The sequence below is a fragment of the Moschus berezovskii genome, chromosome 25, assembly GCF_049115385.1.
Source record: "Moschus berezovskii isolate FMDL1 chromosome 25, NW_MosBer_1.0, whole genome shotgun sequence".
NCBI lineage: Eukaryota > Metazoa > Chordata > Mammalia > Artiodactyla > Moschidae > Moschus > Moschus berezovskii.
This window is the reverse complement of record NC_142484.1, coordinates 9,375,149-9,391,622: the sequence shown is the minus strand read 5'-3', so window position 1 is coordinate 9,391,622 and position 16,474 is coordinate 9,375,149. Positions and strand designations below refer to the sequence as shown.

General features: G+C 40.2%; 1 protein-coding gene across 1 annotated transcript in view; it reads left to right on the top strand.

Moving 5' to 3' along the window:
- The window catches only part of LOC129548444 (solute carrier family 22 member 10-like), a 33,037-nt gene extending 17,605 nt beyond the window's left edge, over positions 1-15,432 (top strand). Inside the window, exons 5-10 of the mRNA XM_055414966.2 lie at positions 7,943-8,066; positions 8,548-8,663; positions 11,366-11,580; positions 13,100-13,208; positions 13,670-13,873; positions 15,372-15,432. Coding sequence (XP_055270941.2) covers positions 7,943-8,066; positions 8,548-8,663; positions 11,366-11,580; positions 13,100-13,208; positions 13,670-13,873; positions 15,372-15,432 — 829 coding nt within the window. The remainder of the gene's footprint in view (positions 1-7,942; positions 8,067-8,547; positions 8,664-11,365; positions 11,581-13,099; positions 13,209-13,669; positions 13,874-15,371) is intronic.
- The last annotated feature ends 1,042 nt before the right edge of the window (positions 15,433-16,474 follow it).

Below are 16,474 nucleotides of genomic sequence, written 5' to 3'. Positions count from 1 at the left end.
TTATCTGAGGTTATTGATATTTCTCCTGGCAATCTTGATTCCAGCTTGTGATTCATCTAGCCAGGCATTTCACATGATGTCCTTGCTGTGGCTAGGACTTCCAAAACTATATTGAACAGTAGTGTCTAGAGTGAACATCCTTATTTTGTTCCTGGTCTTAGAGGAAAGGCTTTCAGTTTTTCACCATTGAAAATAATGTGTGCTGTGTATTTCTCCAATATGGACTTTATTATGTTGAGGTATGTTCCTCCTATGCTCACTTTCTGGGAAGTTAATCATAAATGGGTGTTGAATTTTGTCAAAAACTTTTCTGCTTCTGTGGAAATTGTCTTAGGGCTTTTATCTTTTAATTTGTGACTATGGTATATCACATCGGTTGATTTCTGTATAAGCATTCTTGTATCCCTGGGATAAACCCCACTTGATCATAGTGTATGATCCTTTTAATGTGCTGTTGGATTCATTTTGAGAGTATTCTGTTGAGGATTTTTGCATCTATGTTCACCAGTGATAATTTTCACTGTATGTATTTTCACTGAAAATTGCCCTGTAATTTTCTTTTTTTGTGTGGTGTCTTTGTCTGGTGTTGGTGTCTGGGTGATGATGGCCTTGTAGAATTAGTTTGGGAGTGTTCCTCTCTCTGCAATTTTTAAAAAAAGTGTTAGAGAAGGATAGACGTTAGTTCTTCTCTAAACATATGATATAATAGAAATCACCAGTGAAACCATCTGGCCCTGGACTTTGGTTTGTTGGAAGATTTTTTATCACAGTTTCAATTTCAGTGCTTGTGACTGGTCTGTTCATATTTTCTATTTCTTCCTGGTTCAGTCTTGAAAAGTTGTACTTTTCTAAGAGTTTTTCCGTGTCTTCCAAGTTGTCCATTTTATTGGCATATAGTTGCTCATAGTAGTCTCTTTTGATTCTTTGTATATTTGTGGTATCTCTTGTAACTTTTCCTTTTTCATTTCTAATTTTATTGATTTGAGTCTTCTTCCTGTTTTCTTGATGAGTCTGGATAATGGTTTGTTTATTTTCTCAAAAAGCAGCTTTTAGTTTTATTGATCATCACTATTATTTTCTTCATTTATTTGTGCTCTGATTTTTATGATTTCTTTCCTTCTACTAACTTTGGCCCCTTTTTATTCTTCTTTTTCTAACTGCTTTAGGTGTAATATTAGATTCTTTATTTGAGATTTTTCTTGTTTCTTGAGGTAGAATTGTACTGCTACAAACTTTACTCTCAGAACTGCTTTTGCTGCATTCTATCAGTTTTGAATGCAAGACCCAGATTTCCCCACAGCCAGTCCCTTCCATCAGGAAGCTTCCAAAAGCCTCTTATTCTCATTCATCAGAGTGCAGACAGAATGAAAACCACAGTCTCAGAAAACTAACCAAAATTGATCACATGGACCACAGCCTTGTCTAACTCAGTGAAACTGAGTCATGCCATGTAGGGTCACGTAAGATGTGCAAGTCATGGTGGAGAGATCTGACAAGATGTGGTCCACTGAGAAGGGAATGGCAAAGTACTTCAGCATTCTTGCCTTGAGAACCCCATGAACAGTATGAAAAGGCAAAAAGATATGATATTGAAAGTTGAACTCCCCAACTCAGTAGGTGAACAATATGCTGCTGGAGAAGAGTGGAGAAATAGCTCCAGAAGGAATGAAGAGGTTGAGCAAAAGTGGAAACAACGCCTAGTTGTGGATGGTGGTGAAAGTAAAGTCCAATGCTATAAAGAACAATATTGCATAGGAACCTGGAATGTTAGGTTCATGAATCAAGGTAAATTGGAAGTGGTCAAATAGAAGATGGCAAGAGTGAACATCAAAATTTTAGAAGTCAGTGAACCAAAATGGACCAGAACGGGTGAATTTAACTCAGATGACCATTATATCTACTACTGTGGGCAAGAATCCCTTAGAAATAATGGAGTAACCCTCATAGTCAACAAAAGAGTCCAAAATGCAGTACTTGGGTACAATCTCAAAAATGACAGAATGATCTCTGTTTGTTTCTAAGGCAAACCATTCAATATCACAGTAATCCAAGTCTATGTCTCAACCACTAATGCTGAAGAAGCTGAGGTTGAACAATTCTTTGAAGATCTACAAGACCTTCTAGAACTAATACCAAAAAAGATGTCCTTTTCATCATATGGGACTAGAATGCAAAAATAGGAAGTCAAGAGATACCTGGAATAACATGCAAGTTTGGCCTTGGAGTACAAAATGAAGCAGGGCAAAGGCTAACAGAGTTTGGCCAAGAGAATGAACTGGTCATAGCAAACACCCTCTTCCAACAACACAAGAGATGACTCTACACATGGACATCACAATGGTTAATACCAAAATCAGATTGATTATATTCTTTGTAGGCAAAGATGGAGATGCTCCATACAGTCAGCAAAAACTAGACTGGGTGCTGACTGTGGCTCAGACCATGAACCCCTTATTGCAAAATTCAGATTTAAATAGAAGAAAGTAGGGAAAACCCCTAGGCCATTTGGGTATGACTTAAATCAAATCCCTTACAATTATACAGTGGAAGTGACAAGTAGATTACAGGGATTAGCTCTGATAGACAGAGTTCCAGAAGATCTATGGGTGGGGTTTCATAACATTGTAGGGAGGCACTGGTCAAAACCATCCCCAAGAAAAGAAATACAATAATGCAAAATGGTTATCTGAGGAGGCCTTACAAATAGCTGAGAAAAGAAGAGAAGCAAAAGCAAAGGAGAAAAGGAAAGCTATATCCATCTGAATGCAGAGTACCAAAGAAAGCAAGGAGAGGTAAGAAAGCCTTTCTAAGTGATCAGTGCAAAGAAATAGAGGAAAACAATAGAATGGGAAAGACTAGAGACACTTCAAGAAAATTAGAGACACCAGGGGAACATTTCTTGCAAAGATGAGCATAAAAAGTATAGAAATGGTATGGACTTAACAGAAGCAGAAGATATTAAGATGAGGTGGCAAGAATACACAGAAGAACTGTACAAAAAAGATCTTCATGACCCAGATAACCATGATGGTGTGATTGTTCACATCCTGGAATGAGTGTCTGTCCAGCCAGACATCCTGGAGTCCAAAGTCAAGCAGGCCTTACAAAGCATGACTAAGAACAAAGTTAGTGAAGCTGATGGAATTCCAGTTGAGCTGTTTTGAATCCTAAAAGAGGATGCTGTGAAAGTGTTGCACTCAATATGCTAGCAAAGTTGGAAAACTCTGCAGTGGCCACAGGACTGGAAAATGTCAGTTTTCATTCCAATCCCAAAGAAAGGCAATGCCAAAGAATGTTCAAACTACTGCACAACTGTACTCATCTCACACAATGGCAAAGTAATGCTCAAAATTCTCCAAGTTAGGCTGTAGCAGTACGTGAACAAGAACTTCCAGATGTTCAAGTTGGATTTAGAAAAGGCAGAGGAACCAGAGATCAAATTGCCAACATCCATTGGATCATAGAGAAAGCATTCTGCCAACAGACTGCCTTTGAACTGCAACTCTTCTCAGAATCTCCAGCCTGCCGGGCTACTCCATCAGATTTTGGATTTGCCAAGTCCCCACAAACATAACATTTTTGGAATTCAAGAGTGTAGAGACCTAGGAGGATTGATACATATGGCAGAGTAGGAGAACATGGAAGTCACCTCCCACCATGAATATATCTAAACTACATCTACATGTAGAACAGGAGGGTGCCAATCTACACCAGACATATATACTCAGGGGCCTCGGATGAAAGGGCAGCAGCTAGCTCAGAGTAGGTGCTCAGTGAATTCATTACTTCATCAGGCAATATGGGAGATAAGAACAAGAAACAATATGATAAAGTTTATGTACATAACTGGAAGATGATGTGATGGAACCCAACAGTAACAAAGATCAAGCACAGTCTAAATCCAAGGAAGGTAAAATAAAACCACACCCATGATTGTGAACGATGTAGCATTCAAGACAAGTGTTAGAGGACAGACATGGGGGTGTGGTACAAAAGTCACTGAGAAAATTAACAAAGTAAAAGGTGATACAGATCCTTTCATAATCTCTGGAAGAACGGGACCCAGATATTGTGGCAAAACTCATTACAAAATAAATGCCATTTCATCTTTGCATTTTAAAAAGAAAAAAGAAAAAAAAAAACAATAGAATTCCAGAAAAGCATCTACTTCTGCTTCATTGACTTCAAAAACTAAACCCTTTGACTGTGTGGATCACAACATACTGTGGAAAATTCTTAAAGAAATGGAAATACCAGATCACCTTACCTACCTCCTGAGAAACCTGTTTGCAGTTCAAGAAGCAACAGTTAGAACCAGACCATACTGGTTCCAAATTGTGAAAGGAGTACATCAAGACTATATATTGTCACCCTGCTTATTTTACTTATATTCAGAGGACATCATCCAAAATGCTGGGCTGGATGAAGCTCAAATTAGAATCAAGATTGCCAGGAGAAACATCAAATACCTTTGATATTCAGAAGACACCACTCTAATGGCAGAAAGCGAAGAGGAACTAAAGAACCTCTTGAAAGAGGAGAGTTAAAAACTGGTTTAAAACTCAACATTCTTAGGGCCTACACTATAGCTGACAAGTCAGATTAAGAGTGTTGAGCCTAGAAATCTGCATTTTTAACAAGCTTGCCTTATGAAATGTCTGCTCACTATAATTTGAGAATCACTAGACTTGGCCTTTAATTTGACATTGCTGAAATGGTGCTTGTTTTTCCATCTGAAACCCTCCCTCAAAGTTCTCAACAGTATTAGACTGTTCTATAGATCTGTGTCTCTTTTGCTGGCACACTGGGATGAACCAGAGGGATGGGATGGTGAGGGAGGTGGGAGGGTGGTTCAAGATGGGGAACACATGTACACCCGGGGCAGATTCGTGTCAATGTATGGCAAAATCAATACAATAATGTAAAGTAATTAGTCTCCAATTAAAATAAATAAACTTTAAAAAATAAATAAAAATAAAAATTGAGTTCTTTGGGAAAAAAAAAAAGAAATCCTCACGAAACAAAAAGAACCAACCCACCCACCCCCCGAAAACAGAACAGAAAACCAAAGTAAAAGTAGAGATAGATTTAAAAAACTAAAAGTATGGTTAAAAAAGAATCCGACAAAACTAAATAGAAGTAATAATAATAATAAAAACGGCAACCACAACAGCAGAGAATAAAGAAATTTCAAAAATAGCCAAAGTGAAAGTGAAGTCACTCAATCGTGTCCGACTCTTTGAGACCCCAATGGGCTATAGCCTACCAGGCTCCTCTGTCCATGGGATTTTCCAGGCAAGAATACTGGAGTGGGTTGCCATTTCCTTGTCCAGGAGATCTTCTTGATCCAGTGATAATGGAACAAATCAAAGCACAAAAACAATAATAAATATTTTCCTAGGGTCTCAGCCATTGGTGTCCTTAGACCCACCGTGAACCATTTCTCTCCACCGCTTTCCCAAGAGACCTCCCCAGTGCTGGGGACGGCTAATCTCTAGACCTGCTGTGGACCCTGTGAGGACAGCTGAGCCTCTAATTTGGCCCTCTCCCATGTGTGCTTGCCATCAATATCCACAGTTGCCAGAGCTAGAGCATTTTCTTTTGTGGGAGCACTCCTTATACTCTCATATATTCCATAGATGCAGAGTCTTTAGCTGATGTTTTTTAATCTGCAGCTTGAGCAGCTGATGAAAAGATTTTTGATCCTCTTACTTAATTGCCCTGCCCCTGTTGCTCACTTGTTTTATCACCAACTCTTCATGTGGGCCACTCACAGGAGTCTGTTCCTAAGGCTGCCCTGGAGGACTTCGGTCTGCTGCAGTGGGGACCAGGCATGGAGGTGGCATGGCTGCTTGAGTTGAGGGAGGCTGGTGGTGCCCGGTGTACAGAGAAGCTAATGGCCATGGATGCAAGAGATAAAGCTCTATTGGTTGCTTTTCCAAACCTCCAGAGGCAGGCAGGCAAGCAAGGGGCAGCCATGGCTGGTTCTTCTCTATTGCTAGGTAGCCAGGCTGGTATGTGGGGAGAGAGAAGCTACGGTGGTGACTCTACTCCTGTCATGTGACTCAGCAGTAGCGCCTGCTTCCATGGCAGTCCAATTTTCCTCCAAAGGCATTCCCTGTTGTGGATTTTCTCCTATTCCCTTAAGATGCCTCCCCCAGCCAACAGCAGTCCTCATCCGGGTTTGCTCTCCAGTCCCCAGGCTCCAGCTCCCAGACCCCCTGCATACCCGTGGACGTGCCCTCCAGTCTAGGGTAAGCAGGACTGTGGCGCAGATTGTCTCTGTGACTCTCTCTCTATCCAGACTGTCACAGGTCAGCTGGTTTATCCTTTTCTGACAGCCTCAAATTCTTCCCTTCTGTCCCACCTGATTTCCCTGGATGTGGGAATCTCTCCTTTCCTTCAGCTACCCCACCCTGGGGTGTAGGTCTGGTCCTGCTTGCTCTCCTCGTCCTTCTCCCTTCTTTCTTTCATCTTAACCAGTTCTGTGTGGCTCCATATGGTCCTTTCTGGTGATCAAGGTCTCCTGCTAGTAGTGTTCAGCCAGTGTTCTGTGAGAACTGTTGCATTTGCAGAGGTATTCCTGATGTATCTGTGGAGAGAGATGCACTCCATGTCCACCCCCTCCCCTATCACCTTGGAAAACCCCAAGAAACAGTTTTTAAATGGACAAATTCATTCCTACACTTAAAATCATTCTAGGAAGAATCAGATTTAGTAGATCACAGAAAGATGACTATAGGTTTAACAGTGAGAAGAGTTCAGAGAGAAGGGACAGTGCAATCCATGTCAGAATCATGTGCTCAGTCATTCTGTCCTCATAACAACCATAAAAGGATGCTAGGTCTCCTGTTCCCATTTTACTGATGAGAAAATTGAGGCACACGTAAATACGTGACTCACATGTATAGTTAGATATCAACATTGTCGGTAGTGGCAGGAGTATTTAAAATATTTGTTGACCTCTTCCATACATAACTGAGGCTTCTTTTTTTTAAAAAAAATTTTATTTGTTTATTTATTTTTGCTATGCTGGATCCTTGTTGCTACATGGACTTTTCTCTAGTTGCAGCCAGCAGGGGCTACTCTTCATTGTATGGCATGGGCTTTCACTGTGGTGGTTTCTCTTGTTGTGGAGCAGGAGATCTGGAGCACACAGACTTCAGCAGTTGTGGTTTCTGGGGTCTAGAGCACAGGCTCAATAGTTTTGGTGCATGGGCTTAGTTGCTCTCCAGCATGTACGATCTTCCCAGAACAGGGATTAAACCTAGGTCTCCCGCATTGGCAGGTGGATTGTTTACCACTGAGATACTAGGGAAGCCTGGGGCATTTTTTTTTTTTTAAAGAATGCATATTATGTGCACAAAGTTGCTAGATCCCATGTCAAGCTTTGAGAGGGAATTGTGTATGTGAGGCTGCTGCTGATAAGTCACTTCAGTCGTGTCCGACTCTGTGTGACCCCATAGATGGAAGCCCACCAGGGTCCCCCGTCCCTGGGATTCTCCAGGCAAGAACACTGGAGTGGGTTGCCATTTCCTTCTCCAATGTGTGAAAATGAAAAGTGAAAGTGAAGTCGCCGACTCTTAGCGACCCCATGGACTGCAGCCTACCAGGCTCCTCCATCCATGGAATTTTCTAGGCAAGAGTACTGGAGTGGCTTGCCATTGCCTTCTCCGGTGTATGTGAGGTACTCTCTAGTTTAACCTTAATAAACTTCTAGGAAAAACTCCTGCTGAATAAGCATAAAGGCAATTTGTCTCCAAGTCTGTTATCCTGGCATGGAGTTATCACTCTCATATTTTCCTAGAATTAGTTAAACACAACATGAATGTCTAGTTGATACAGTGGATAGTAGGTGGAAGACATAAAACATGTTGTCAATAATCTTATAGCAAATAAGCAAAGAAGGGTTGGCTATACCTGTCTGCTCTTCTTTCATCAGGTGGCTGGTGGAATCTTCACGGTGGCTGATTGTCACCAATCAACCAGATGAGGGCTTGAAGGAACTTAAAAAAGTTGCACACAGAAATGGAATAAAGAATGCTGAAGAAATCTTGAGTATGGAGGTGAGCTGGAAAGGGAAGGTGGTTATTGGGTTGGAGGGAAGTCATGAACTAATACCTGCCTTCTCCTTATTGATATAGACAAACTACTTTTCTAACAAGGCCATCTAGTTGAGAACGCAAGCTCAGTTTCCTGGTCTTTCATGCCCATTTCTTATAAAATGAGCTTTGAACACTGCACAAGACTTCTTCTAGTTCATCTCCTGATTTGAACCTCACAGCCTATGTGCGCTCATGGATACCCTGCCCACTTCCCTCTGCCATGACCTCATTTAAAAAAAAATCACTGTTACTGTGTAATTTCCTGGAGTCTTCCTTAACTCCCTACATCCTCCTTCATATCATGTTCACACATGTGATTGCATGTGTAATCTGTTGTACGACAAAGAAAGGGAATGTATCTCTCCTATCCTATTGGGTGCCAGTGTTCATCACAATACCTGGCACTATGTCAGCAAGTGATATGTGTTTGTTGTTGTTGAAGGGCTTGAAAGCGGCCATGCAGGAGGAGCTGGAGGCAGCACAGACCAAACCTACTGTGTTTGACTTGTTCCGCACACCCAACCTGCGTAAAAGGATCTGTCTTCTCTCCTTTGTGAGGTGGGCTTTACAGAATGCATGTGGTTGTTGCTATTGTTCAGTTGCTAAGTCCTGTCCAACTCTTTGTGACCCCAGGGACTACAGCATGCCGGGTTCCTCTGTCCTCCACTATCTCCTGGAGTTTGCTTAAACTCATGTCCACTGAGTCGGTGATGTTATCTAACCATCTCAGCCTCTGCAGGCCCCTTGTCCTTTTGCTTTCAATCTTTTCCAACATCAGAGTCTTTTCAAACAAGCTGGCTCTTTACATCAGCTGGCCAAACTACTGGAGCTTCAACTTCAGCAGTAGTCCTTCCAATGAATATTTGGGACTGATTTCCTTTATTATTTGATCTCCTTGCTGTCCAAGGAACTCTCAAAAGTCTTCTCCAGCACCACAGTTTGAAAGCACCAGTTCTTTGGCACGCAGTCTTCTTTACGATCCAACTCTCACATCCATACAGGACTACTGGATAAAACATAGCTTTACAAAGCAACATTCAAAGAGTGGGGACATGAAACTATTTCCTTAAATTACAACGGTGTTGTGAGAGGGAGGCACTGATTTGAAGATAAAAGATGAGGAAAACACACCAAATAATACTGCCACGGAAATTAGTACATGAAGTAGAGTTGGTTATATCACTCTGTCAGTCTCCTCAGTGAAGGTTTACATTGAGAATTTCTGTCACAGTGTGGATTTGGAGGTTTATTTTTTCTTTAAATTTTTTTTCTTTTCTGTTTTTTTTAAATTTATTTATTTTAATTAGAGGCTAATTGCTTTACAATATTGTGTTGGTTTTGACATACATTGACGTGAATCCGCCCCAGGTGTACGTGTGTTCCCCATCTTGAATCCCCTTTAAATTTTAATTGAAGCAATTTTTGCCAAGAGATACATGAAGATATTATGAATATATACAGATCGATGAATATTTCAACATGTAAAAATGTAGCAACCTCCAGATCAAAGCAGGAAAATCCTGACACCCCAGGATCCCCCTCACATATCCTGTACAATAATAAACACCACTGCCTCCACCACCGCCTCATTCTTGTTTTCTCCTCACTGCCCACTCCTGTCCAACTGCTCTGATCTCTTTCACTGCAGAAGAGTCTTGCCTGATCTCGACTTTCACATAATGTAAATGACAAGAGGATTCTGTGACAGGCCCCCTTTTCTCATGCTCGTTCCTGAAGATTCACCCATTCTGCTGCATGTAACATTAGGTGGTTCTCCCTACTGCTTCAGTTTTCATTAGATGAATACACTAGAGTTTCTTTATGTACTTCAATGTTAGTGGACTTTTATTGGTTTCCAATTTGGATACATTTTATTTGTGTGTTAGCACAAGGAAATCTTGGTCATTGTCTCTCGAGGGGATATAAGTACTTACTTTGGTAGAGTCAGGAGGAGAAATTTTAAATATAATTCTTAATTTTTGATTACTGAATGCTCATGCACAAGAAGTGTACCAGACAACATAGCCCCACTGACAAGCTTAAGTAAGTGACTATTGCATTTTGTAACTGATCTTTTCCCAGGCATATCCTACTAGACCGTTTCTGCATTTAACTTCATTATGCTTTTTCATAATGAAGAATGAGTGGGAGGTCCTGATTGGGAGGGAGAAGATGAGGAAAACACACCTAATAATACTCACAAGGAAATTAGTGCCTCCCTTTTTGGGGGGGCTTCCCTGGTGGCTCAGACAATAAAGAATCCACCTGCAATGTGGGAGACCTGGGTTGGGAAGATTCCCTGGAGGAGGGCATGGCAACGCTCTCCAGTGTTCTTGCCTGGAGAATCCCCAGGACAGAGGAGCCTGGTGGGCCACAGTCCATTGGGTCGCACAGAATCTGACACGACTGAGCAACTAAATTCACAGCACATGCATTTTCAACTTTTCACTAGGACATAGACTTATGTTTCTGAATCCTAGACAATCAGAGTGGAAGGAAAAAGTAAAGATGAATGTCATCAGACACCTTTCTTGGAATGCTGTCATCTGTGATGTTTCTTCTATTTTAATGTCTAAGTCTAGTTGTACTAAGTCTAGCTATCTCTAGATATAGTAGATCATTAAATGTTTTCTGGGTAAAATCTGAAATGAGATCCTTTGATTCCATTTCTGATGTTACTGTTGGTGTATGTTTGCTTTCCTGTATTCTTACACTGTTTCTTAGCCCTAAAAAATCAGGAATGAACTTTAAATTTCCTAGAACTGTGTTAATCCCCAGGACACTATGCTGTCAAGTCAAGGGGACACAGACAGTATTTTCCAGCTTAAACCACTAGTTGAGAAAATAGAAATTCTTTGCAGTATTGGGATTGGGCGAGGAGAGGGAGGACTCACAGCACATAGACAACCCTCAAAAAGAAATTATTTCCCTAATTTCTAAGTTTTCCTGTTAATGCTTCTGTTGTCAAATATTATTTACCATCCTGTTTGGAAGCTGAGTCACATTATGTTTCCTCTTACTGTCATATTTGTGTTTAATAAACCAGACAAAAGAATGTCAGAAAAAGTGTCATTTTCATATTCAGCCACGTAATTTTTATGGTGACTTTTCACCTTAAAATGAAGAATTACACAAGTCAGATAGGGCCCTTATTGTTTAACATTGATCATTGGCTGCCTGGGTGAATATAATCATCAATTATCATACCTTTGCTCTAAGTCTTATGGCTTATGTCTTTCTTCTTTTTTTTTCCACTACAGATTGGCAAACACAGTACCCTATTTCGGCATCGTTATGAATCTACAGCACTTTGGGAGCAATATTTTCCTGTTCCAGGTAATCTTTGGCGCTCTCACCGTCTCAGTCCGAAGTCTTGCTGTTTTGCCACTGAATCACGTGGGTCGTCGACCAACCCAGATGTTTCTCATGTTCCTGGTGGGAATTTCCATTTTGGTCAACACATTTGTGCCCCAAGGTGAGAGAAGACTGGACTTTGGGGAAATGAAGCGTCTTTTTCTCATTCTTCAAGGTTTGTTTGGTCGTACTTGTCTGAAGCCAGGAGTAAAAAGAGGTCCTAATGAAAGGTTAAGTATTCCCCCAAACCAATTTCTGATGAGAAATTCTGCTAATAAGTTTTTGAGAAAAGAGCTAAAGGTCAGTAAGGGGCAGTGCAAACATATATTTATCTTTCATTACATAGTGGAAACGTCTGGAAAATGGTCCCATTTATTCCAGGTAGTCTCTCTAGGACAGCAATCATTCACTTGTGGTTTTCCCATTCACACATTAAATAACAAGTCGAGAGGGATGAGGCCTTGCAATTATATCCCATGTGAGAGCATACTACGGGCACTCCCTCTATTTGGGCTCCTCATTGCCGCTTTGATGACTGGTCTACTTCCCCATTTCTATGTGTGCACATATGACTGTGAGCTTAAGTCACTATGACTGTAGTTCTTGCTTAAGAAAGTCTCCCAGGAAATGAAAAAAAAAATCCTCTTTTTCAAGTGGGGAAGGAGGGTGAGGTAGAAACAAGAATTGAAGCTGAGAAAAATCCTTGTTCATTCCCTATCAGATTACTTTATAAGTTAATAGAATGAAGATATGTAATACTTAGGAGAAACTCGGTGGGCAGTTTGCTTCACCATCTCCAATGCAGGAATGTGACATTACAGACAGGTATTTTTATTGCTCCTCAGAATATCATCAGTAATGCATTAATAATACTGCTTTACTATGGAGTTCTTTCCAATATTATCCAGTTATAATTACATTTCTTTTTATACTGTGCAGAAAACTGATTCCCCTAAATTTTCTTAATTGCTCCCTAATTCTGGCAATTTTTCCCAACTAGAGGCTTAGGTTTTAGGTACTTCATGTCTAACACTGATGTAGATCTAGCTTCTCCTCAGCCTGCCCGCTCACAGAGCAGCACTGTCCTGTTACTCTCTGGTGTCATACTTACCCCATGGCAACGCCGTATCAGCACTAGGTTGATTGACTCATTTGGGTTTACCTGGGACTTTTCTGATTTTATCAATGAAAATCTCACATTATCAAAACCTTCAAATTTCCAGAAAAACTAGGATGACTGGTCACTTTAAAAGCTGCGCTTTAATTGTAAACGTCTCAAGATTGGAGCTGAACATTAGACTCAGTAATTGTCCATATCACAGTCTTAACTTCAACAATAAGGATATTGCAAATACTGGACAAAATTAGTGAAGGCAAATTTCTGCCACACTGTTTCCTTTTTCTTTTCTTGCAAGTCTCAGATACACAGATGGATTTGTTGCAATTAATCCAGATAGTTTTATGTAATTTTACCACATATATTGATGATTTTACATTTCTCAGTTTCTTATATATATATATTCTATGGCATATTTCAAACCTATCAATAAACCATAGTTTTCTTTTTTCCTGAGTAAATTTGGTGGATGCCAATTCCTCCAGCCCAGATTTCTTAGTGTTGCTGGTCTTCCTGTCTCCAGAAATGCAGACCCTGCGTGTGGCTTTAGCAAGTGTGGGAACTGGCTGTGTTGCTGCCTCTGGGTCTGCTCTTTCTATCCACTCTACTGAACTCATCCCCACTGTCCTCAGGTAAGAAGTTATGGATGCTGTGCCAGGATCTAAAGTACGACTTTCCCATCTAACTGATGCTTATTTCAGGAGTGAACACAATAAGATCATTAAGTTTTAAATTAATCATTTGTAATAGTAATAATATATCAATAGCCAAAGTTAATTGAAAAACCCGACTTTGTTCTGTGTATTGTTCTGAGCAGTAATTCAATGTATCTTCTCATTAATCTCTTGGATCTCTTATTACTATAGGTACAATGTGTAACATTCCATATAAAATGATGGAAGTGTATCAATACACTTTGACAAAGACAGCTAGAAAACTAGGGAGCAAATCTCAATAACAAGGGTTTATCATCAAGCTCATGACTGTAGTAATTGTGTTTCATTGCATTCCATAACCCAGTCAGAATAATAGCTCACAAATTTTATATGTAGATATTTACTGAATTACTACATCATGTCATTTACTCCTTCAGGGCAAACTCTATAGGATTAGATATGCTAACTAGTAGGTGTGGGGCAACCCTGGCTCCCCTCTTGATGACCCTAGTAGTGTATCTACCCACCCTGCCCTGGATCATCTATGGAGTCTTTCCCATCATTGCTGGTCTTCTCATTCTTCTCCTACCTGAAACCAAAAATCTGCCCATTCCTGACATCATCCAGGATGTGGAAAATAAGTAAGTAAACCTTCTACCATCCGCTGGGAGGGACTGTGTGCTTTGGATCTGTGGGTGAGAAAGGCAACACACAGCATGAGTCCCTCAGATCACTGGGGAGGCAGAGCCTTGTCTGGGATACTCCCATTTTGAGCCATTATCTTCATGAGAGGCAAGGTCATTTCCATCCATTGTGAATTCTAGTCTAGACTGCAGAGATCCCCTCTGCTCTGTTCTCATTGGTAGTTTTAGTGCTGAAGTCATGGTAATTAGCCTTGTTATGATTTTACATACTACCTGTCCTCTTGAGAAACACACATTCATATTGGGATCATGATCCTCAGATCCATAAGGGCTTGGGATAGAGGGGAAAGAAATGGGATGACGAGTGAAGGAGCATTGTTAGGAAAATCGCATTTAGTTAAGGACTTTCTGTGGAAAGATAGTAAAAAAGCTATTTGTTTGCATGTGGCTGTAAGATTCAGTCAGTTTTGCTGCCACAAGTTATGCAAAGATTGAGGGTAACAAGAAACCGGAAAAGGCATTTTAAAACTATTACATTGTATCTTGGTTTCATAGGGCTTCTACAGTAGAATCTGACAAACTGAGTGATTTAAGCAAAATAAATTTACTGTCTCAAATTTCAGGAGGCTGAAAGTCTGAGCTCAAGTTGTTGGCAGGACTCTACATCCTCTGAAGGCTCTAGAGAAGGGTCTGTTCCAGGTCTCTCCTGGATTCTGGTAGTTCCTTGGCTAGTGGAAAATAGCTCCAGTCTTCACATCGCATCCCCCTGGCATGCCTCTATGTCTCAAGTTCCCCCTTTTTATAAGAACATCATCATATTGGATCAGGGGCTCTTTCTACTCCAGTTTGACCTCATCTTAATTAATCAGCAACAACCCTGTTTTCAAATATGATAATTGCATATTCTGAGATAGATGGTTAAGACTTCAATATATATACTTTGGAAGATATAACAAGTGGGGGATTCCTTTAGATTTTTCACCTAGTTCTTGACTTGTCAAAGGTGTCATTGGCCAGAGATCCAAATGACAAAGTGAGAATCCAAAAAGACCAAGTGCGAGTAGCACTTTCAAGTGCTTTTTTGTGCCTGCACAGTTGGTGTTGTTTAGTCGTTAAGTCATGTCTGATTCTTTTGCGACCCCAGGGACTGTAGCCCATGAGGCTCCTCTGTCCATGGAATTTCTCAGGCAAGAATATTGGAGTGGACTGCCATTCCCTTCTCCAGGGCATCTTTCTGACCCAGGGATCAAACCTGTGTCTCTTACATTGGCAGGAGAGTTCTTTACCACTGAGTCACCACAGAGCCACCCTGATTCAATGGTAAGGAATCTGTGACTTAGTGACTCAAGAACATGAAAGAAGCTGATGGTTAGGGATCAGTTTGTACTTGTACAAGGAGGGCATCCAAAATTATTTTTACTTTTTCTCTTTCATAATGTTTATTCTTATTTTCTGATTGGTTGGTTAATTTGTTGTTTCTCCTTTGGTTTTTCAGCCAAAAATTCGCAAGAAAAATAAATGAAAAAGATTCTTACATAAAAGTGACAAAACTTTAAGGCTCTTCATTGTCTTGCTGGTGAGGAAGAAAAAAATATGGAGAAAAAATATCTCCGGGAATAGATATCGCCTTTATATCTACAAAATGGCAAGAAAACACACTTGAAAAATACATCTCATTTACAACTATTGCATTAATTGGCAATTAAACATATAATAAATGAGAATATGTAATTCCATGAACAATCCCATTTTAGGGGGAAGGAATCAAAAAAGTTTCAAATTTATCAATAAATTATTAATAGAAAAGATGATTCAGAAACAGAGGAATACCATGGTAGGTTCATGCAAGGAGCACCATATGATGAACTCTAAATAAATTTGCAAATGTCAGAACAGTATAGCATATGCAACTGAACATCAAAAGAAATCCAGAAACACATACCAATATATCTGTAAACCTAGTGCATGATACTTTTGATGTCATAAATCACTGGCAAATAGAAAATTATGTTCTTTTTGGAAATACATTCATTGAAATGGTGACAATGGTGAACGTTAAGTGGTCAAATTTTAAGTGATTACTTTTTCTTTGCAACTTTTTATGTTCATGTTTTTAAAAAGTAAGCATACATAATTAAAAATATTATAAGGGGATGACCAAGTGACTGCTTGATAAGGAAATTGTTATGGATCAGCCATCTCAACAGAAGCAAAGCTATTGTTCACGGAAGAATGACCGTGAAGGCAATTCAGAGGTCTTCAGAGCTGCCACTCAAGTCACAAGCCCAGAGGGCAAGGGACCAAGAGGGCCTGTTGTTATTGTTATTTGGTCTCTAAGTCACATCTGACTCTGTGACCCCGTGTGAGCTCTGCCTGGTGCTGTCTCATCTTGCGGTTGTCTATGGTTCCCTTATTTTTGGTATAAGTACAAATCCCAAGGTCAAAATTCAGTGTATTTGCATATATTCGTATACCAGGGTCAAATGCAATTCAATCAACAGGGAGATTAACTCCATCACCCAGAAATTACTTTCGTGCCCATTCCTCAGTCAGAATTGTCCCTTAGCCTTCAACCCTCTTCCACTGTGTATTTCACTA